This window comes from Cryptotermes secundus, unplaced genomic scaffold (assembly GCF_002891405.2).
Source record: "Cryptotermes secundus unplaced genomic scaffold, Csec_1.0 scaffold833, whole genome shotgun sequence".
NCBI lineage: Eukaryota > Metazoa > Arthropoda > Insecta > Blattodea > Kalotermitidae > Cryptotermes > Cryptotermes secundus.
Window position 1 is genome coordinate 185,182 of NW_019725852.1, and position 24,544 is coordinate 209,725.

Here is a 24,544-nt window from a genome sequence, read left to right on the forward strand (position 1 = left end):
CACAGATCTGATACTTTCCCCCTCCCATTGGTTTTTGAAGGTCAAAAATAGCGTTTTTCCCAAAATCGATAGGTAAGTTTCAAGTTTAATTACACCTACAGAAAGTGAGCTGAGTAAAAACTTGTAATAATATGATTTGTAGTCCATATCATGAGGAACAAATAGCGTTTTTATTGGAGTCTGTAGCTTCAATAGTTATCGAGATATGGAAGATAACGCAAACCTCCATTTCAGCCGAAAACGCGTTTTTTCGCATTATAAAAACGCCTGTACCGAGAGAACTGAGCGGATTAGAATTTTTTTAAAAAATTTTTTGTAGTATGAAAATATGTATAAATAAGTGTACAAAATATAATTTTTTTTAAAAATGGTGAGCGACCTTTCTGGATGATTTCACATGGAATGACCCGGGTTCAATTCCTAATGAGAGTATTGGATTTTTTCAACTGATCTAATCCCTCCAGCCACACCATGGGCCTGGGGTCAACTCAGCCTCTAACAGATAAGAATGAATACCAGGAATCCTGCTGCGGGTAAAAGGCAGCCATCACACACGTAAGGCTGACAACTTCACCGCCATTTGTGAGCCAACTGTCCAGAAAACGTGAGAGCCTCGATGTCTCATTACCATATGGGCCTCCAGTCTTTTGTTACAGGGATAGCTTTAAATCAATTTGCTCTAATACAAACGACACCCTACTCCCAAAACTGGCGCTTTCAAATCAGAGTGCAGTAGTTCTTAAAGAAGAAATTGGCTGTTGGCACTAACTTTGCTGACAAGCTGCAGTCGGTATCGTTCGCTTGCAGACTACAGGCCACGGAGTTGGTTGGCTGATCCAGTAAAGGTACACAGTTTGCTGTTATGACTAAGAAGTGATGCTTTAGCCTTGACTAAACCAAAACATCGATGCCAAACTTGATTTATGTTAGCAACTAGTGGCATCCAACTGGGAACACATCATACCCAACATGTGTGACGTTACTAAAACCCATTGTCAAACCCAAAAATTAAATCGTGCCTTAAGTAATGTGTAGGGTAAAGATAAAGTTGTCTCTGTGCTTAACCAGTTAAGCACTATGCCATGAAAGCATATGGGGGAGTGGATGTATAATAGATCCACATTTTCTTGATCTCGGCACTAGCTGGAGGTGAATGGTCAGCGTCATATCCCAGCTGCTTTACCCCCAAGGAAAGAGCCCCTGGTACCCACTGGATAGGAGGTTGGGTGGACCCCAGGGCCTGCCTGGACAACATGGGGAAGAGAAAATTCTTGACCCTACCAGGACTTGAACTCCAACCCCTCAGTTGTCCAGCCCATAGCCCGTTACTTAAGTAGTGTGTACATTACATAAAATAAGAAACATAAAACATGCATAAGCTAGAGATCTTCCTTCTGTTGTAACATTGAAAGTCCATAAAATTTCTTTTCATTTCAAGACCACATAATTTCGGAGGTGGCCCATATTCAGTCCCACAGTAACAACAAGAAACAGAAGGACAGTATCTTTAACTTCAGAAGGCTTTCTTAACACCCAATTTCTATGATCTGTTAAGATTTTCCCATTCATCACCCTTTCTAACAACTACAATTCTCCTCATGGGGAAAGTAGTAGCATAGCTAGTTGGTTGGGGCACTGTGCTACAAGCCAGAAGATCACAGGTTTCGTTCCTGATTAGGTCACTGGATTTTTCAATTGACCTACTAATCCTTCCAGCTGCACTATGGCCCTGGAGTCGACTCAGCCTATAACAGAAATGAGTACCAGGAATCTTCCTAGAGGGTTAAATGGCAGCCAGTGCATAAGGCCCACAATCCCACTGCCACCTATGAGCCGACTGTCTATAAAATGTTGGAACCTCAACCTCTCAGAACCCTATGGGACTCCACAGCCTGTTGAAGGAACAGCTTTACCTCCTTCACAATTTTCCTCACAGAAGTTAATGTTCTTTCTGCTTCCATTCCATAATGGTGTGCTCTTGCTGACATGTATTAATAACATATTCCCCAATGTCCATCTAACAAAACTGGCCCTTAAAAATTTACACATGCTGAACATATGGGCTCCAGCACTAACATGTCTCAGTTGCAGTCATAATCATTTTAAGACTGCAACCAAAACAGAAATTAAATTCAAACCCCTAACTACCATCACATGACCAGTAACATCTGTCCCACACAATAGCTGCTGGTCAGATGGTGCGACAAGATGGCCTCACCAGTGAGTGAAAAAGGTAAATCACATGTCACTCCTCAAGTGACTCAGGGCTCCCAACCACAAAGTAAAAATGTCAGTAACACCAACCAAGCTGAAGAGCCAGTTCCTGCCATCATCATCATTCACAGACCACAACACGACATACACGGTGTGCCCAGGATCCGTTAGGACTCATTTTCTTTAATTTTGCCCTGCAATGCCATCTGTTGGCGAGCTGTGGCATTCAGATTCTTGATGTTCCAGCTGTGGCTGTCTATAATTTCAAAATGCAAGCATTGCTGAATCATGTGTTCTGACCTTGAATGTAACAGTACTGTTCTGATGCTCGCCAGAAAATGGCAGTTGAACAGACAGCCAACATCAAATTTTGTTTGAAGTTAGGCAAAACAGCCGAAGAAGCGTACAAAATGATGAAAGTGTGTACAGCAGTGACTGAGTCGCTCAAACATTTTTCGATGGTATGCTGTATTTCGTGACGGCAAGGACGACATCTAAGACACTCCACGTACATCAAAGATGAGAACAAGTTGCACTGAAGAAAATGTGAAAAAAGTGACCGAAATCCTTGCATCACACAGATGTGTTTCTGCAAGACTCATCGAGGAGCTTTTGGGAACTCCAAAAAGTATTGTGCATCAAATTTTGACCGAGGATTGGACAAATGGAAGGTCTGTGCACGGTTTGTACTGCACTTGCTGTCAGGCGATGAAAAACATGCCAGAGTGCAACACTGCAAAGACATGTTACAGTAGGCCCAACATGGTACAAAATTTACAAAATAAATTTTTACTGGTGACGAGACATGATGTTTTCAATATGAGTCCAAAGAAGCCGAAACCAAAGTGCGCATGCAAAGCAGTCGAGTAAAGACACTGCTAACCGTTTTCTACCATTCCAAAGGAATCATTCACAAGGAATTACTGCCATAAGGTCAAACAGTGAATTCTGATTATTATCTCAGAGTCCTCAATTGTTTGTGGGTGAGAATTCTTCAAATTCAACCTGAATATCGAGAGCAAGGTTCCTGGTCACTCCTCCACTACAATGCCCCACCCACAAATCAAAGATTGTGCACGATTTTTTGGCCAGAAAAGGGAACACAGTCCTTGATCATCCTCCATATTCGCCAGATTTGGCTCCAGCAGACTTCTGGTTGTTCCCAAAGTTAAGTTGGCAATGACAGGAGACCGTCATGACACCATCCAGGACATCCAAAGGGAATGTACCAGTTTTAAATGTGATTCCACAAAAGGAGACTATTTTGAATAAAAAGAGTGAAATTTTGAAAATAATTCACATCTTGTATTTTTAATGAACACAGTCCTAACAGAATCTGGACACTGCGTATGGCAACACAGGAAGGAAAGCAAGTGACCATGACTGACCATTAATTCAGCACATTAACTTACTTCAAAAACACGATTTTACATTCACAGTAAAGTACTGAAGAGGGTGTTTATCCAACAAATCTGAGACCTGGAGTAAATAATGATGGCTGCCCACATGCTTGTAATATTGTTAGAAGTTGTAAAAACACGAGCCTCCTTTTTAAACTTACATTGCTTATATAAACATAATTCAACAGCAATAATTAATTATATATAAAAAGCAAAGCTGTCTGAATTAATTCAATGTTCTGTCACTGCTTTCTACATGCACTGTCACCTCGAAACATGTGCCACCAGCAAAACAGGTAACAGCAGGAGCACCAGCCAATGAGAATTGTTACAAACAACACTGTCAGCTGTTTATAAATAATAAAGCTGATGACCATTTGTGCAACTTATATTTTAAAAAGTATATAAATTTCTGCTGAATCCTCTTCAAGCTATTTATTTCTTTCAGGATAAGCAGAGAGAGTAAATGACCAGCTCCTCCTACTTCTGACTTATGCCAACATTTCAGAAAAGTTACCATGGCATTTGTCATTTCCACACAGAATAAAAAGCCTGTCTTGCTGCCACCAATTATTACACTGCTTCTTACTGGAAATGGGAGCAGCACGTGCTCAGTATGATATTCATGTTTCTCATGAATACATCACCTCAACCTTACAGCAAGCCAATGCTGCATTCACAGTTCTCTTTACTAATGTGATACCCCACCTCTTTCTTACAACGTTGCCCTTGGCAGACATATTTTTTTTAGTCCATGAATATCTGAAATCCAACACCATGATAGAAATGCATGTCGTCTATACATACCTTCCATCAGGGAGGGCTTAATGTTAAAAAGAATGAACTCACTTCTATAAATTGACAAAGTACTGAAACGTACACAACGTGCATTTGGAACTTCTAGAAATTCACATTCATACACATCACAGTCCTCATGTTACATACATGTTAGGTCACCCACACTTCATATATATAGTGTATCCTTTAGATGTAAACATCTGTTACATAAGCTACTTTCTTTTTTAATTTTTATATATACATTAATATTATTTTATAAATGAACGGGTGGGCAATATTAAGATGGATCTTAGAGAGATAAAATGGGACGGTATGGATTGCATTGATCTAGCTCAGGACAGGGACCAGTGGAGGGCTCTTGTGAACATGGTAATGAACCTTCGGGTTCCATAAAATGCTGGAAAGTTCTTGAGTAGCTGCAAAATTGGCAGCTTCTCAAGAAGGGCTCAGCTCCATGAGTGAATGAGTAAAATTAAACACCATTACTACAGATATAAATCACTTTTCTACATAATCCCCTCAAAGGTTCAGTCACTTGTCATATTATGGGATGAGATCTGTATGCCTGTATCATAGAAATATGCCTGTCACAAGTCCATTGAACCACCTTCTTTAACACTACACATGTCTATGTTGCTCAGAAACTGCTTTAAGTGTGTGAACAAGTGAAAATCACTTGGAGCCAGGTCCAGACTGTAGGGAGGATGGAAAAAAAAATGCCCCAGGCAAAGTCAGCAAGTACAGTGTTAGATGTAAATGGTCTTTACCTTCTGGATGGCCCTTGTATGATTACTAGCACTAACAAAACATTCTAACTCGCTGTATAAAAACACTTCTTTTGCTGATTCAAGAACATCATGACCCATTCCAAGACTAAAGGAACCGTTGTGCCCATCCATCCATTACATGCCTTTTGTCCTCTCAATATTGTTAATTTCCCTTGTAATATTATATTTCAGCATTCTGTTGCACTGATATACCTTTTTATACTCTTTTCCTTTTTCCTTCTATAATGCAACAAATTAATAAAATATCTATTAAACTGATTAAACATGTACCCAATAACAAAGAAATCAAAACAGAAAAACACCATAAAACATACTCATTCATCTGTAATCTGTCAATCTCTTCCAAAACAGTTCCTCCACTTGATGCTATCTAGAGCTTTCTCCTTCAAATGAAAATATCCTCCTCTGTCCCCAAGGTCATTCAGCATCTTCTTACGTCTTCTTCCTCGTCTTCTGGTCACTTCTATCCGCCCCTCTATCTTTCCTTCAATAACTTCTTTTAGAAGGCAGTTACCACGTAAGATATGACCAATCCAATTACCCTTCCATTTTCTTACTTCGTGAAGGATGTTCCTCTGCTCACTGACTCAAAATAACACTTCTTCATTTCTCACATAATCGGTCCAACTGATCTTCTCCATCCTTCTCCAACACCATATTTCGAAGCTTTCCAGTTGTTTCTGATCTACTGCCCTAAGTGTCCAAGTTTCAACCCCATACAAAGCGATGCTCCAAACATAGCATTTCACTAGTTTCTTTCTCAAATTTAAGTCAAATTTGCTGGTAAAAAGATTCTTCTTCTTCCTAAATGCAGCTTTTGCCACGGCAATCCTAGATTTAATTTCACACGTACACCTTCCATCATCCGTTAACAAGCTACCCAAATATTTAAAACATTTCACATTCTCCATTTGTTTTTGGTCTATCTTTATTGTGACTGGGGTTGGTTGTCTCAAAATTTTCATTACTTTTGTTTTTTCCACATTCATTTCCATGCCATAGCACCTTCCAATTTCAATTAGTCTATCAATCATGCCCTGTAGCACAGTTTCTTCCTTAGCCATTAACACAAGGTCATCTGCATATTTCACAGTTTGAATAATTTGCCCTCCTACTTTGAAGTCACCGAGCCCATCCAGAGCTTCCTTGGTAAGGCATTCGCTGTACAAGTTGAACAGAATTGGTGATAAACAGCATCCTTGTCGAACTCCTCTTCCAATCTGCACACTTCTTGTCTCCCCTCTGTCCAGTCGTACTCTAACTTTCTGATCCATGTACAATTTGCTAATCAATCTTCTTTCATGCCAATCGATACCTGTTTCTTTCAGGATCTGCATTAATTTGGTCCAGTTTACACGGTCAAATGCCTTCTGCCAGTCTATGAAGCAAACACACAGTTCTTCATCTATCTCCAAAGTTCGTTCCGCTATAATTCTCATCATCCCAATTGCATCCCTGGTTCCTTTTCCTCTTCTAAATCCAAACTGATCTTCTCCAAGTATATCCTCTATTTTCCTTTCAATTCTTCTTTTAAGTATCTTTGCTATTATCTTTGCTGTATGTGCAATAAGACTTATTGTGCGATGGTCGCTGCATTTTGTAGCTTGGTCTTTTTTCTTTAAGGCAATCACTGTCACTTCTGTAAAGTCCTTGGGCCACTCCCCAGTTTCATATATGGTGTTCATTAGTTTTGTCAGTGTTTTCAAACCACCTTCTCCCAGTAACTTGAGCACATCTCCAGGTACATCATCATCTCCTGTAGCCTTTCCCTTCCTCATTTCCTTGATAGCTTTTTCCACCTCACTTTGTAAAATATATGGTCCTTTCTCGTCTGTATCTACTTCTTCTTTGGGTTCCACTTCCAAGGTTTCTGGCTGATTAGGTCGATCATATAGTTCTGTAATATAATGTTCCCAAATTTTCAGCACTTTCCTCTGATCTACTATTCTATTCCCCTATTCTATTCTTCGATGCCAATATTTTGAATCACATGGTTCTCCTTCCATCCTAGTTCTTTTGTTTTCATGTACATCAAATCATAACGTCCTGTCCTTTGAAATTCTATAATCTCATTACATATCTTCTCAAGATATTCCTTTTTGGCCCTGTCCGTGGCTCTTTTCAATTCATTCCTCAGTCTCCTGTATTTCCTCCTGCCTTCTTCATTGTTTACATTCTTCCACTTCCTTCACTCCTCCAGTTTACTCATCATCTCCTGTGTAACCCATGGTTTTCTTGCTATCTTCTTAACTTTACCAACCAAATCACTAATAGTATCTAACACGCATTCTTTTATATTGTTCCACTACACTTCAGCATTTCCGCTTTCACTTTCAATTGCACTGAGTTTCTCTTCTAGGGTCTCCTGCATGCTTTGTCTGTGAGCATATAACTTCTCCAAATCCCATCTAGGTCTGCACTTTTGGAATCTTATAATTTTCTTCAACCTGGTTTGAAACTTGGCAACCAGTAAGTTGTGGTCAGAGTCAATATCTGCCACAGGCAGCGTCTTCACATCCTTCACACTGTTTCTGAATCGATGTTTCACAAGGATGTAGTCCAGCTGATGCTGCCGCCAATCCCCAGGTGCCTTCTATGTGTAAAGTCTTCTCTTTGGCGTCTTGAACCAAGTGTTGGTAACAATCAGTCCATTTCTTTCACAAAAGTCAATAAGCATTTGACCCCTGTGATTCCGTCTTCCTAGTCCATGTGATCCAACAATATTCTGATATGATTCATCTCCAACAGTGCTATTCCAGTCTCCTAATATGATGCTGTTTGTGTCACCTCTTCCATCTTCCTGAAGAATTTCTCCAGTTGTGTCATACTAACAAAACAACACAAGTCTACTAGAGAAACCACTATCACAATCACGAAAACAAAACATATATGAGTACACAAAGATCAAAAACACTAAAAAACAAAATTGGTTTTATTTACATATTGTGGAAATGAAGACAAATAACTAAGCTTTTTTAAGAACACACATCTCAAAATAGCTATTCGCACAAGAAACACGGTTAATAATATACTAAAACATCACATACAAACTGATAAATATGACAATTGTGGTATTTACCAGATGAAATGTCTAGATTGCCCAATGAAATATATTGGTCAAATTGGGAGAACATTCAACATAAGATATAAAGAGCACTGTCATGTCATCAGAAATAATAATAGTAATTCTGGCTATTCAAGTCATATATTAAACATGGGTAACACATATGGCTCAATAACAGACACTTTGGATGTCATAAGTATGGGAAGGAAGGGCAGACATTTAAACACTTTAGAAAAAGAACCATACTTACAAAATTATCAAAAATAACTTGAACATGAACGATACACACATCAAGGTACACAACGCCACATTTCAAATATAGTGCATTCAAAGACAGACGAAACCTGGCAGCAGTGTAGAGCGGACGCAACATTTCTCACAGATTGCTGCTGCAACTGTCGATAGCAGAATGAGTCATTAGTGCTTTTAAACGCATGCTGTCAGGTGGTCTGCTGATCTTGTCACTGCAGTAAGTCGCATTAATAGCCTTTGTGAGAGGTGTTGATAAGCGGTCGACATTTATACTGAAATGGAGTTCACTACTGAACAGCATGTTTATTGTTGAAACTTCTGCAAGAAAAAACCTACAGAAAATGTGTCCGTAAATTTTGTCATAAATATCCTGACTTGCCAGTTCCCACAAAGTTGTGTGTATCCAAGCTTGTGAAAAAGTGGCGGGCCACAGGTTCAGTGTGACATAAAGAAGCAATCAAAGAAGACTGTGCTGACTGAAGCAAAGGTTTGGGATACTGCGGCACAACTACAAATCAGGACTTGAAAACTGTTAAAGACATTCAGCACAGGAAACCAGTGTTTCATTAGGATCTGCTTTCACGGCCACAAAATTAATCAAATTTTGCCCATATAAAATAACAGTTGTGCATGAGCTGAAACAATCAGATTATGCAGCGAGAATTCATTTTTGCAACTGGCTGCTGCAAAATGTGCATGATGGAATTGTGGATCCACAGCTTCTGTTCATGACTGATGAAGCATGGTTTCATGTTAGTGGCCATGTCAATGCATGAAATGTAAGAATATGGAGCAATGAAAATCCTCACACTATACAGCCAGTGCCATTACATAGTGAAATGGTGGGGATGTGGTGTGCTCTAAGTCTGTGGTGAATCACTGGCCCCTTATTTTAGCATGAAACCATGAACTCTGACCTCTATGTTAATGATATACTGAATCTGTTCTTCAGTCAGATGACTGCTGAAGATAGAAAATATGGGCATTTTCAGCAAGACGCTACAGCATGTATGGCTAATGCAACCACAGGCACACAATAATCAATTTGCAGAGTACTGTGGCCTCCCAGATACCCAGATTTCAGTTTTTGCGATTTTTATCTTTGGGGAAACCTAAAGGAAAAAGTCTACAAGTCTTTGCAGCACCGAAGCTTTGCAGAATGAGATAACATTCGTAATTGTCATGGACAAACTTCAGAAAGTGTCGCATAATTTATTTATGCAATGCAAGGCATGTTTGCAAGCAGAAGGGGGTCACGTTCAGCACCTGTTATAAAGATCGATAAGTTTGTGTTATATTTTGCAGTATTCTTATAAATGTGTGCATGTACAGAAACTGATGTGAGGGAATCAGTGACATGACTGTACTCTCGCTAGCAGGGAAGGGCACAGTAGTTATGGAGAAATGTTCCATCCGATCTATACTGCTGTCAGGTTTCCTCTATGGCTGAAAACACTGAAACACATGAACTTTAAAATAGATAGCAACATGCTCACTACCTAAAAAGTATTTAAGCGAGAGCAATCACACATGAAAAATCAAAACAAGAGACGTAAGGAAACACTTGATACACACAACAAAAAACACATCTGACATGTAAGTACAAAATAAAACATCTAGATACACAAAGATAGTATAAGCAAGCATTAAAAACAAATTGTATTAATAACATTTGTGTTATACATTGCAGAGAAACAGCCACAATTCAAAAAGATATGAAGGAACGTGAAAGAAATATCTTATGAATACTTAGTGTACAGTGAATTAGAATCCTTAAATAAGTGTTGCCTGAAGATGGCCTTGTAAGGCCAAAACATGCAGCAGCATAACATGTGTATATATATTTTAATAATTTTAACATTTTATACATTTAACGATCATTGTATGAATTAAATGTGAATTAATGTTATTAATTTGTTGCATTATAGATTGAAGAAGGAAAAAGACTATAAAAAATGTCCTTGTTACCAGCATCTTGCAAGGCAAAGCCACTTATGGCCCCTTTCACCTTCAATCTATGAAATCCATCTCCTTTACATAATATTTACCTCCAAAAGACGGCTGCTGCCTCCTGTGCTCACTCCGCTGCCTAAGTTCTTCACAGCTTAGCTTTATGACCATTAAGGGCTTACCCCAATGGGCTGCAACTGTCCCTAACCCAGAGCCCCAACAAGGCTATTTCTTGTAACCCTGCACTGCAGACCTAATCAGGTACTACATCCCGGAGCCAGAAGGCCCTGAAGACTGACCAGGATGCTACCCTTAACCCCCTTCTCTCGAGAAAATGACCACACTGGAAATCCCGAAAAAAACATGTAAATTACATAACTAGTCAAAATATTACACAACACTTACTTCTCCAGTATTAGTCTTTTTCGCTTTTGGCTTCCCTTTAATTGGTGGACCCATCCTCTTGCCACCACGCCCAAACCTTCCCATACCACCCATGGGAGGGCCAACACCAAGTGGTGGAATTGGTCGAAAACCAGGTGGTGGAGGCCTCTGCCCTGGCCTGGGTCTGATTAAAGGCATCGGTGGCCTTGGCATGGGTGGCGAAAAATGTGGGGCGCTTGGAATCGGTGGCATAAACGGTGAAAACGATGGTCGTGGGCCTGGACGCGGTGGCGGCAACCTCGGAGGCCTCATGCCTGGTGGTGGCGGTCGCATTCTCGGCAACATTCCTGGAGGCCGTAACGGCATTCCTCGTGGTCCTAACATGTCTGGTGGTGGTGGAGCAAGGCGTCCCATCAATGGTGGTGGCTTCATTGTAATCCCCCGACCTCTTCCCCGACCTCGTGCAAGACCCATATAACTTTCCACACGTACAAACACACCAACTCTCCTTCCACAAAGTGGCAGGGACTTCGTTCCCTAGCTTCTTTCCACGATAATACTACTACACCGCTCCCTTAAAACCTTACACGTCCTACGCTTCTCAACTACCGCAACCGATCCGAAGAGGGGGAATAGAGAGGAATAAAGCGACGCAACGTAACCACACTTATAAATATGAAAGTACCAAATAGCAACCAAATTTCTCTATGTGCCAAATATTTCCATAAATATTTCACAATGACACTTCCCTAATTAAAAAACAAATTTAGTTAGTTTATATTTTTTTACTCTTGTTGTTCTGTAGTCTTCGTTGTTTTCCCCGAAATTAGTTCCAATAGCAATCTCGTGAAAATTTCCCTACGTGCACACGAAGAAAACGTCTCTTTGAAATAAAATAAGTCGAACTTTTTTCTGCGGTCTAATTAAGTATAACTGTTATGAAAATCAAGTTGCTAGAAACAATCGATAATAGCACATTAGCAGCATATGATATCTTGTTATAAATGTAACGCGGATAAATGTAATTACTTGTGCTACTTGAAAATTTTTCTTCTGCTGTGACGAGGCAAAGACAGGGAAGGTGTCATGGCGTCTGGGAAACATTGATTATTGTTAAAGATCGATTGTATTGCATGTTGCAGAGTTGCTTCTGCAGTTTATTTACTTTTAAGTTCATGACGCTGTCAATCAATACTGCTGCCACCGCCTCTATCACTTTCTCTTAATGTACGGGGAAATTACATATTAAAGCCTCAAATTTTACATATTTAGGATATCTTCGTAATTTACCCACTCTTCCCAATTTGTAAATAAAGTATTCTCCCACTGGTTTTCAAAATAAAACAAAGTCGTCGGCAAAATAATTTCCATTGCATAACAAGTATTTCGATATTAGGAAGAATTTGTATTAAAATTGCATGTCTGGAGTTGAATAGTGAGGACGTGGTCAGGATTAAGTGGTGATAACGACAGTGTAAATGTGTTTTGGTAATTTAGTTCAGACCATCTAAACTCTGTATGGATGCTGTGTACTTTTTCTGTTACAATTTCTGCGAGCCACAAACTAATTATATACATACTGTTTGAAGGAGTGTAAACTGAGCTCAGGTTTGACCTTGTTATGTTTATGCCACAAAGAGCAGTGCTTGTAATGCCTGTAATATTGTCAGTCCGTATTTTGCTGTTGCAATAGTTATAATGAAAATTTACACATTCAGTTTTTATTTTTCTTGTTTGCAGTTACATAGTACAGTGTCACTCATCTGCAGTTTAGAATGATACGAAAAGGCTTTGCACAGAACAAATGTCGTTTATGTGGTCTGAGCAAATCACGAGGACTAAATGTATACAGTGCTTTAGCCAAGCAGGAAGGTTTATTGTCAAAAATCAGCAAACACTTATCTAAAGAGGTGAATATTATTATTTTTGTGTGTTTTCTAAGTGCAAAAGAACATCATTAGCAGCAACAATATAATGTCACATATCTTAAGATTTAGTCTGCATTTACTTCCACTAAACTTGTATTGCAGACTGGTGTTCTATTCATCAGAGGTTGAAGTATCTGAACCCCCCCTCCCCCCAAAAAAATGATATAGATAATTCACACAGAATTGGTTATATTGCATGCTGTAAGGGTATATGGACAACTTCTGAAAGAAAGGCAGTTGTAAAAGTATATGTGTACATAATGTAAATGAAGCTCGATAATGTCTTTATATTTTAAAATATAATTTGTGGTTATTTCAGGTCGTTCATATTGTAGTTGGAGATGGTCTGCCGAAGTTTGTGTGTATTGACTGTGAAAGAGTGATAAACAGCTTCACAGAGTTTTGTGACATGGTTCAAGACGTACAAAAGACACTTCATAAAGAAAAATTAGGGTTTTCTCAGGTGAGGAAATGGTTCTCCATTGTACGTGGAGATTGAAGCTAGGGAAAAATTAATATAAGTACCAAGTTTGACATGGGAGATTCGTAACAGATATGTAATGTACAGTTAAAAAATGGGCACTCTTGCTATGTGAAAATATTATCTAAGTGATATTGTGCATACTTCCATTGCAAAGGTTCAGGAAGCATCCATACAGATAATGGGCTGAGAGTCAGATGTGTGTGCAGGCACATTTTAGCATTTCAGACTATATCTACACTTTGTTATTTTATGATCCACAGAAGCACAGGCATGGGTCAGCTGAAGCTATAAGAGGTCTGTTCTTAAATTGAAATTACTGTCATCTGTCTGTATGATGTCATATCCCTGAAGACTAGTCATAGTACTGACCATTGTGAGAACCTGAAGTGTTATGTAGGTCATGGTTGCTTCCTCCCAACTTACCATTCAAAATTATTTTGGCATTTCTCAGTTTATATGGCGGCACAGTTGGTACAACAAATTCAAAGTTGGATTTCTGTAGACAAGTAGCGAACCCATTATCTGCCGCCTCATGGCGTCCTGCAGGACCACACAAACAGCATCAGGTACGGTAAAGGTAAAGCTATCCCTGTAACAGGCCGTGGAGGCCCATAGTGTTGTGAGATGCTGACACTCTCACTTTATTTAGACAGTCATCTCATGGATGGTGATGAGGTTGTCAGCCTTACATGTTGACCACCCTTTACCCCCAGGAAGATTTGTGGTACTATTAGAGGCTGAGTTGACTGCAGGGCCATATTGCGACTGGAAGGATTAGGTCAATGGAAAAATCCAATTAACTCACTGGGAATTGAATCTGTGACCTTGCCACTTGTAGCATAGGTTTCATCATAGCAGAGTATGTGTCCTGTTAGCAGCTGTGCTATGTGTTGATCATTCTGTGATCCATGTGAATGGAATTGGTAGGGACTAAAGGGGAATATAGGAATGCTGGAGGGGGGAGTGTTATGGCTTTTGAAAGATGAGGAGGTTGAACCATGGGACTTCTTTCTTTGGCATCATGTAGTTGTCAGCATATTTTAGTTTCACTTATTCAGTAGTATACAACACACCCAAACATGACTTCAGTCTAGACCAACATATGTTTAACATAAAACTGTGTCTGAAGAAATTAAAAGGTAGCAGTGAGGTGACTGATATGTATTACTTTCTGTGCTTGACTGGAATGAAAGTGTATTTATTTTCAGGATGTGTTACCTGAGAGTAAGAGTGTGTTGGCTGTAGCAAGCACTACTACATTTGATGGCAGCAAAGCATCAGTTGACTGTGGGCAAGTCACAGTAAACATAGGACCTGATGGCAAGGTGGAGTGCATTTTGTGTCAGACATACCTGGAAGTGGTCGATCACACGACGCTGCATATGGTAACTCATGGCATTGGCACAGTAATTTGTCGCTGTCGAGTGTGTGGCCAGCGTGGTGAATTGGCACAGTTCCTTCAGACAAACAGCATGGGAGAAGTTGCAAACACTGTATGGTGTAGTGGCTGTCACTCCACATCGACTATCAAACAGAAAGATTCTGCAAATGATGCGTACAGCTCATTGTCTGGTCACACAGCAAACGTGTGTGAAGTGTGCTCCAAGTCCTTTCGTTCCCATGGTCACTTGGTAAGGCACCGCCTTGTACACAGTGGAGCAAAACCATTTCTGTGTGAGGTGTGTGGTACTGGGTTCAGCCAGAGATCTAGCTTGAAATTACATGTTCTGAGCCATGCTGGCCTCAACCCACACAAATGTCCCCACTGTGGCCAGACATTCCGATTTAGGGTGTCTCTTCGATCTCATATTCTCAATTTACATGGATCTCCTTTATCATGTTCCTCGCCTACTACTAAAGTTGGTGATTACAGATGTGATCGCTGTGGGAAGCAGTTTGCTACTGTGTACAAACTAAGTCGTCATTACAGAAGCCATACAGGAGAGAGGCCATATGAATGTACTCGCTGTGGGAAGCTCTTCTCACAGACTGGAAATCTCAACCTTCATCGGAAGAAACATGAAGAAGAGGATGCTGTTGCAGCATGTCTTCCCTCTTCTTCGAATTTCAACAGCTCTGCCATAACAAAAAATCAGCTCTCTGATGTGATGATTGGGAAACAGGATGCAGAATCTTATGGTGTTCCCCTATTGGCTGAGCAACAGGAAAGGGCACAGTACATCCCAGAGACTGGAGGAGCATTGGTGGCCTCTCATGACTCTAAGTTCCTTGAAACAATTCTGGAGCAGGATGGTTTAGGGGTTCCTGGAAATCCCTTATCTTCAATAGACAATGTATTACTGAACTCAACAGACAAAGTGCCTGATCACACACCGCAGTTTGTGACCCTGAATTCAGAGTTTAACAGTGAAACAGATGAGCCTAAGAACTCAACAGAACTATTCACGCATTTTAGCCCTGAAGGTCTTCTCTTTATTGACCAGTCATCGGCACTTGAAGAGACACCTTCCAATTCAGAAGGTGTTGCATTACCAACATTTTCAAGTTTGCAGTCTGGGACATCAGTTTCAATACCCAGTTTACCACGCTGACCACCTGAAGCAATATAATGAGAGCTTCTTGAATTGTCAAATGTCTGTATACTGATGATATCACTTGTCTTTGTTACAAACAGCAGTAAAGTAATGCCAATACAAATGTGAACATGAAGACAACCCTATAAATGTCTCCCATCATATTTTTACAAGAAATTCAAATTTAATCCTTTAGTTCTTTATTTTAATGCTGTGTCTTAGTGTTCATACAAGTCTTAGTCTGATAGGTGAGTACCAACATTTCACAGGAACATCCAGCTTGCAGTTGAAGCCACCTTGCCCCTGAAGATGGAGACAACAGATTTCTCTGAAATCTTGGCACCCATGTACCAAACTACATGGCTGCACATTCAAAAAGACTGTGATCTGAATATTTGAGCCCCATGAGAACCTCATCACAACTTCATTCATGACATTGCAATAGTACAAGTATTATCAAAGCGCAGGACAACACTTGAACCCATTTTGGAACTTTCTGCGTTACACTGAGTAGCTATATCTCGTGGAAACTGAAAGCATTGCTTGACTTTTGTTCAAGGTTTGTTTGAAACAAGTACAATGTAGCCTGTGGTGCAGTATGCGCATGCACACACCCAACTGCAGGATTGTGCATGTGGTGTTGGTGCACTAAGTCAATGAGACAAATCCCAAAATCAGTGCTTGGAGTTCAAAGTCAACCTATGTATGATTTTGAAGTATACCTTCTTCTAGTTCAAGGACTGACTTACATATCATTCCAAAACTAAAAGAATTGTTGTGCCTATTATGTTGGATGTCCAATGCCCCATCTTCCAACAGGATATTATAATAGTAATATGCAGCCATAGCAGATGTTCAGGAGGCATCCTTCCTTTGTACACAATTATGTAATTTCCTTTGATATTTGCACACATATATTTCTGTCTTAAATGCAGTTTGTCTAGTTCTTCCTCACTACATGTTTCGGCTGTATATGGTCATCATCACGTCTTCTATCTTGCTAAAATTGTTGCACTGTATGTCAAAATTGTGTACCCCATGTGAATGCAATATTTACTAATTCAAATTAATTAACATGCTAATGTTTTCCTTCTGGCTGCTGTCCATTCATTTAAAAGCTATTTGCTTGAGCGTTTGTCATTTTGGATTTATTTGCCGCCTCTGTGGTCAGAGTCCCTGGCTACAATCCACAGGTCCCGGGTTCGATTCCCAGCACTACCAGATTTTATGAGATGTAGTGGGCCTGGAACAGGGTTCACTCAGCCTTGTGAGGATAATTGAGAAGCCACTTGAATGGAAAAGTAGAAGCTCCAGTCTAGAAAACCAAGATTAACGGCCGTGGGGGATCAGTTGTGCTGACCACATGACACCCTCTATCTGCTAAAGTGGACATTAACTTCACCGACAAGCTGTGGTCGCTCGGTCAGTATAGTTTGCTTGCGGACTACAGGCCAGAGTCTTTTTCCTTGTTTTTTATTTTTTCATGTAAATGGTCTGTGTCTGCCACAAGTACCTGATCATCTGCAAATGGTATTGTACAGGAAGATCGAAAAGTCGCACACATCACACTAAGCAATTATATTTTGCTGGTTTAATGCACACCCTGCAAGACATACAGCACTTCCTATTAATGTTTATAACCTTACATCTTAGAAATGCAAAATTAAATAATGTCTTTACAACATATGCTCAAAATGGCTTCCCTGTTCAGCAATTCATGCACAAGCTCTTTTTACAATGTTTGAGGCCACTTTGTGGAGCACCTGTAAACTGATGCTGATAATTGCGGTCGTAATGTTCCTCTTGAGTTCATCCAGTGTATGCGGATTGTTTTTATAGACAATTCCTTTGAGGTACCCCCAAAGGAAGAAATCTGTGGGTGACAAACTGGACAAACGTGGGGGCCGCTCGAAATGAGACGGTCACCAAAAACTCGTGCAAGAACTGCATGGTTTCATTAGATGTGTGACATGTGGCACCGTCTTGCTGCAACCAACACTCATGTTCACCAACTTCAAGAAGCACAATAAACCGTGTAATCATGTCTTGGTACACTGGACTGTTCACTGTTGTTTCAAAGAAAACTGGGCCCACTATTCGATGTGATACAGCACACTACACTCCAATTTTCTGATAGCACAAGGGCTTTTCATGTACCACGTGGATTTTCAGATGACCAAATTCTGTTGTTTTGACTGTTCACGTAGCCACTAAGGTGAAACCATGCTTCGTCATGGAAGGAAACCTGATCAAACTCTTCAATTCGATGAAACCTCTTTGTTCTTGGGAAAACGAGATATCTGTCACAAAATAAGCAAAGCTATACTGCAGACATCGTATGACCGATACACAACAGATAGCGTTTCTACTCGTTAGTACTCCTACAGTACCATCTAGTGGTAGGAGATATAATTATATTAACTGCAATACAATTTATAACAACTTTTAGTTTGATGTGGGCGACTTTTCGATCACCCTGTATTAATATACTTATTGTCTCTTGGTTGTAAACTTTCCCAAGTTAATTTCCAGTCTTCTAAAACTTCAATTACGTAGAGACTGAATAATGGAGGAAGATCACACCCTTATCTTAGTCTTTGGTTTGCTACTATGAGGGTTATATGCCTTTATTTTTCCTTATTAAAGGCAATAATAATGTTAAATATTGATGCAGTAGCAATAACCAGATCTGCCAGGAGACCATAACAAATCTCAATATTCCAATATTTACTCAGTTATTTACTTGTATGTATTTCCATGATCTAAGAATAGAACAAATACAGGCAGAGTATATTCTTTCTTCTATTTTAATATCTGCTTTATAAGGCATATTGTGCCGACATGTGCCACCTTTGCAGAAACCACACTCCTAAGATTAATTCTGCTACTGGCTGTAATTTTATTTTTATTACTGTTATATATATTTTATATACTAAGCTTAACAGAGACAGTTCTACTATAACTTTAACATTTCATTTTAGCCTGCTTCTGTTATTTTGAAAAAATAAAAGGAGGCTTATGAGATTACATTGTTCTGTCTGTGTAACCCCCCCCACCTTAATTTTCATTTTATATGTGGTCTCTGTGATAAAGGGAAGTAGGTGATTATTTCTTCCCAGATTTTCTCGTTATATTAATGATTCTTGCTATTTTCCATTCTTCAGTTATCCTACCTACGTGCCATAAAGGTAAAAGGTAAAGGTGTCACGCCATGAATTAGGGTGTATTAGGGAGCGGAGGTATAGCTCCACCATTCTAGCTCTTGGCACTAGATGGAGGTGAGTCAGCTTCCCACCCCTGCTGTTTTACCCCCCAGTACCCATCTGATAGGAGGCTGAGTGATCCCCAAAGTGGGTCTGGGCAGTATGGAGGAAAGGAAGATCTTGGCCCTAGCAGGAATTGAACCCTGACCATGCAGCCTGTAGCCAGTTGCTATTTTGACTGAGCTATCCCAGCTCTACTTGTATTCCATACATTGACAGCTGTACTTTTCCCCCCCACTTGCATACTTCAGTAATTACATACACATATTAATGTAATCTAGCCCTGAGAAGTTTCTGTTTTCAGACCTTCTTAAAACATCTAAATCCATTATATTCCTTTACACATACTGCCTTTGTATGGAAAATATAATATGCGTTTATACAGGGAGGCTTCAATTTTACACTTATTAAAGGACAACCAAAAATGAATGTTATGTCAAGGAAAGTGTAAAATCAGGGTAATAAGAATGATACAACACCAAAAAAAAAAAAGTTTCTGTATACCAACTTTGGAAGATCATTTAAGAAATACATATTTGAACCCTTACCAATGTCAAGGTATATTCAAATATGGTTCTTGGTTTATTTTATGATGCTATGTCAACTGCTGCTGTTATCAGTAAGATCAGATGGTGATTATAACTGGAAAGGATGAGGAAGGAAGTGGTTATAGCCTATTTCAAGGGAGGATCTTTCACTACTAGCACTAAACTGCCCATCCCTTACATTTGCCAGTGTTGTCAGTTTGATATATTTGGGTGTAAAGGTACCATATTATGTACATCTTTGTTAAAATTGGAGTTTGTTAAAACGTGCAGAATGATGTTGAATTCTAAAGTCCCTTTATTATAAAAGTTTTGTTCTTTCCAGAAATATATTTTATTTTAGGTTATTTCAGCATTTTGCAGATGCAGATGTAGTTGTAGTTTTTCTAGATGGCTCATGTGTGTTGTTATGCTGTGGTCAGGGCTGTCATCTTCTATCCTGTTGTTTAGTTTTGTGTTTCTGGGGTTGATGTCATGGGCAGTTTCTGTGTGGAACTGGTCATCATTATCAGTCTGTGTCTCCATATGTGCTGAGGCATAGTCTCATGTCTGAAGTTTGGCCTATCCTATTTTATTACTTTTGCCAAACCTGTTTTCTTTATTTATGAAGATATCAATAACTTGGACTACAGAGCAACGAATGGTAGAATGATTGTTGAAAGATGAACCGAAAGGAGTGGAAAGATATCATATTTAATTAGAGGTACATACAGTCTTAGCATTTGCCTGGAATATGGGGAAACGTGGAACATCTCAGGATATTCAGTGTCCCATCCAAGCTTCTGTCACACACAAGTCCAAACTGCTACAACTTGAGCCAACTTCGTTGGTGCTATATGCATTGAACTGGTGTAAGGATTTAAGTTCCTTCTACGATAAATTTTATTTTACAATCAAATGAGTTTACAAGATTCTGAACAGTCCTGTGTGCACAATAAAATGAAAACAGGTGAGTATATAAGATCATAACTGAACCAAATTCCTGTATAAGTAACAATGCATATGAATTGGCCATAAATGGGGGAACAATGTGCAGAATGTAGCAACAATGCAAGATACACAATATATGAGTTTTAATTTTACAAGAAGAAGGGCTATATCAAAGCTCAACTTCATCATAGTCATTATATTTGCTCAGAAAACAAATGCTTGACAATTCTGTCAATTTCCCAGTGATCTGACCCAGAAACAAGCATCTGACATTAAAATTTCTGAAAATCATAACAGTTCTTCCAAACAGGCTGCATAGATGCAGGAAGTTTGCTGTTCTATCCAGTGTTTTTCCATTATACATGTTCTAATATAAAACAGTGGTAACGTGTAGAATGGTGCGACCAAAGTGTTCACTGAATGTTAAAAACCAGATCACACATGATAACAGGTGGAGGAGAAATAATGCACAACCAATACTTATTGATCAGCCCTGCAGATTACAACCATTCGGGATATGAGAACATGTAGTTTGGTAGATAAGTACCAATGTTCCAAACAAGCATCTCCCCACCCCCACCTTCAAGGCAGAATAGCTCCCCTGAACATGGAGGCAGAAGATCCTCCAAAATACCGGTACCATATTTACTACATCATAGTCACTGATGCCAAAACCTAAAATCTCACCGATCAGCCTTATTACCATCCACCACAGCAGCATGTCTGTAACTAACGACATTCTAGAATATCAAAGCAACAAACATCAGTCACAACAGTTTCTTACACTAATATGAAAGTTTAATTATCTTCTCTGTGTGTATCTCTCATGGGTCCTGCCTTCGAAACAGAATCATAAAAATCCTAGGTTATACTCACTATCTCAACAGCTTAAGTTTCCCTGTATTGGTCCCATAGACAAGTCCCTGCCCTGGGCCAGGAGCCCACCGGATGCAATTGAGACTCATGTAACCTTGCTCCCTATCTTGTACAATATCACGAATATGAGACAGGCGACCACGAGCACCAATGGGTCGGCCTGGGAGGCCACCTTCCAGTCGAAAAATCTGTGCCATGGTGTGTTGATCTGTTGGCAGCAATGCCACTCGCCGTGATGCCAGACCAACTAACAGATGACGGCTTGTAGGAGACAGACTTACGGACACTGCATTCTGCTCAAAGCTTGCTATGTACAAACACTGGCCCAAGGAATTCCACTCCATACTGTAAACTCCTGCAACAGAAAGTTGCATGCATATATTCTGGTGTGTTCTAGAAATGTGCACCTAGGCAGACCATGCAAGTCAATTATTTCAACATACGATGGGGTACCCAAAAGAAACCGAACTAATCTTTTTGTGGGCAGAGCTTTTGTAGTACCGTGTTTTGCCGCTATGTGCGCATAGAGCTAACATTCCTGAGTCGATAAGCCGACTACCGTTGCTTCAGAAGGTAGGGACTAGTTTCGGCAGAGTTTATAGTGACAGCTGTTTTGTGTGATCGTCGTTTTTGCAATGGCTGATTTTCGTGAACAGCGTGCGGCGGTGAAATTCTCCTTTTTGCTCGGGAAAAGTGGAACAGAAATTCTTGAAATGTTAAAAACGGCATACAAGGACGATGCTATGGGGAAAACTCAAGTGAGTGGTTTTCCCGTTTCAAAAATGGTGAAATGTCAATTGATGACAAACCTCGTTCTGGTCGTCCTTCCACGGCCCCAACACATGAAAATGTTGAAAAAATTCGTGAAATCATCAAGGAAGATCGACGACGGACCATTGAAGAAATTGTGGAGCTGTCAGGAGTGACTTGGAGCTCAGCAGCCAGATTTGTGGCAGTCGGGTGACTGGTTTTTCCATCATGACAATGCCCCTGCTCACACAGCCCTGTCTGTACGACAATTCTTGACCAAAAATGGTATGACCCCTGTTCCTCACCCTCCATACTCACCCGACCTTGCCCCATGCGACTTTTTTTGTTTCCTCGAATGAAAAGAGACATGAAAGGAAAAAACAACGGAGGCGCTGTCAAGCATCTCAAAAGATGAATTTAGACAATGTTTTGAAAAATGGAATAAATGACTAGACAAGTGTATTAGTGTAAGTGGAGAGTACTTTGAAGGGGATTGAAGGTTTGTGCTTAAAATTTGAATAAATAAGTTAAACAAAAATAAGTTCGGTTTCTTTTGGGTACCCCCTCGTATAATTAATATTCTTCCTTTTCTATAATACTGTAAACATTGTCTATACAGTGGGGTCAAAAAAAATGTACTCATTTTTTGATAGTCAATATCTTTGGAACAAAATGACGTGTAGTTACAATTCTTGCGCAGTAGTGTACTGGAGTAGTTCTCAAACTGTGGGGCGCGACCCCCATGGGGGGGGGCGAAGGGCTTGAAAGGGGGGCACAGCATACTTTCCTACAGATAAAAATTAAAACTGCCCTAAATCAATTACAAAAGTAACAAAATTAAAATACATATAGAAAAACTTTTGATGAGTACAGGCTTTAATTATCATGAATTTCAAAACAACTAATAATTATTCTCTTTACTGGCAATTATAAAGCCCGTATGTCAGAGAGAGCGTTGATAGTTCGGTAGCAGCCGCATCCTCTTCCAGGCAGCTCTGTACACGTGCAGCTGAAAGCAGTGACTTATGTCATCTCATTGGCGCCTGTTGGGCAGGGAGCAGACAGTTTGTTGCCAGACTCAATGGTGATCGATGGGTATGCCTGTTTGATGTTGTGTTCTTATGCATTCAACATTTCAGTGCAGTTGTGCTGATTTGTTTACCTTTTGAAGTTGACTTGATTATGAACAACTGATCATGAAGCATTTCCTGATTAGTGATAGAAATGAAGACACCAGTGCTCCTTCAACTAGTGGTGGGAAAGAAGCTACTCAGAGTGTGAAAACAAGAAGGTATGATGACAACTATTTATCACTAGGCTTTACAAAAACTGTGATCAATGATGAAGAACGTCCGCAATGTGTAATCTGTCTAAGAATTTTAGCTGCAGATAGTATGAAACCTAATAAATTAAAGAGACATCATGAAACCAAACATCAGAAGTTTACAAATAAACCAAAAGATTTTTTTGTTAGAAAGCTTAGTGGTTTAAAGTACACCCAACAGAAATTTGCTAAAACAACAAATGTGACTTCTAAGGCCCTTTTAGCCTCTTATCAGGTTACTCATAGAATTGCTAAATGCAAGAAACCACACACAATTGCAGAATCACTGATTTTACAAGCAGTGATTGACATAGTATCAACAATGTTTGGTGACTCTTCTGCTCAACAATTGAAAAATGTCCCCCTCTCTAATGACAGTTTGTNAAGTTTGTAGAAGAATTTCAGACATGTCTGACGATTTATGTCAGCATTTAATTGAGAAGTTGTGTAACAAGTGCTTTGCACTTCAAGCGGACGAAGATGCTCATTTGATTGCATACGTTCGTTTTGTTGACGAGTGTAATAAGCAAGAGGAATTGTTTTTCTGTGAGCCTATCTTGAAAACAGCAACACCTCAAAGCCTTTTCAACATGATTAATGCTTTCTTTAACCGTTCAGCATGGTTTGACGTGTATGTTTCGTCAGGTATTCAAATCGTCTGCGGGGGTTCGACGTCTATGTTTCGTCCAGCTGCACACCTATGTTATAACGCCCATAATAATTGATGGTTTTGCTGTAGATTGTTAGATTTTTCGCTGGCCTGTTGTCAGGAGAACCGTATTTAATGAGACACGAGTTTAGGTGCGCTAATTCATCGTTACGTATGCCTGTCTTGCAGCAAAGTTCATGTTGCTCTTGGGAGAGGTTTCCTCGTTCAAACTGTTACGAATGGCGTGTTTACTTTCCTATGAAGTTATAAACAGCAGAGACATGATATGTGCTGTGTTTATAATATCATATTGCCCTGAGCTGGCCACACTAACACACTCAATTGGAATTCTTAGAAGAGGGATGTCCAAAAATGTATTCTTGCAAGATCGATTGATTTCGCACAGTACAT

At 39.7% G+C, this 24,544-nt stretch overlaps 3 protein-coding genes across 9 annotated transcripts in view; 1 reads left to right on the forward strand and 2 right to left on the reverse strand.

Annotated features, from left to right (window-relative positions):
- LOC111863800 (nuclear fragile X mental retardation-interacting protein 1) overlaps positions 1-11,478 on the reverse strand; it is a 22,277-nt gene extending 10,799 nt beyond the window's left edge. The window contains exon 1 of the mRNA XM_023850505.1: positions 10,872-11,478. Within this exon, the coding sequence (XP_023706273.1) occupies positions 10,872-11,324 (453 nt within the window). The 5' untranslated portion in view covers positions 11,325-11,478. The remainder of the gene's footprint in view (positions 1-10,871) is intronic.
- A 159-nt stretch (positions 11,479-11,637) lies between these two features.
- LOC111863801 (zinc finger and SCAN domain-containing protein 10) lies at positions 11,638-17,025 on the forward strand. Of its 4 annotated transcripts, none has more exons than XM_023850506.2 (4): positions 11,638-12,458; positions 12,591-12,760; positions 13,098-13,241; positions 14,471-17,024. In XM_023850506.2, exons 2-4 carry the CDS (start codon positions 12,626-12,628, stop codon positions 15,812-15,814), a joined length of 1,623 nt encoding a protein of 540 aa, XP_023706274.1. In that variant the 5' UTR covers positions 11,638-12,458; positions 12,591-12,625; the 3' UTR covers positions 15,815-17,024. The 4 variants fall into 4 exon arrangements, with proteins under 4 accessions (XP_023706274.1, XP_023706275.1, XP_023706276.1 ...); XM_023850507.2 differs by having other exon boundaries at positions 11,638-12,077; XM_023850508.2 differs by having other exon boundaries at positions 11,638-11,871.
- Positions 17,026-20,468: 3,443 nt separating this feature from the next.
- LOC111863803 overlaps positions 20,469-24,544 on the reverse strand; it is a 69,175-nt gene continuing 65,099 nt past the window's right edge. For all 4 annotated transcript variants that reach the window (XM_023850510.2, XM_023850511.2, XM_023850509.2 and 1 more), the window contains exon 19: positions 20,469-21,765. In XM_023850510.2, coding sequence (XP_023706278.1) covers positions 21,410-21,765 — 356 coding nt within the window. In that variant the 3' untranslated portion in view covers positions 20,469-21,409. The remainder of the gene's footprint in view (positions 21,766-24,544) is intronic.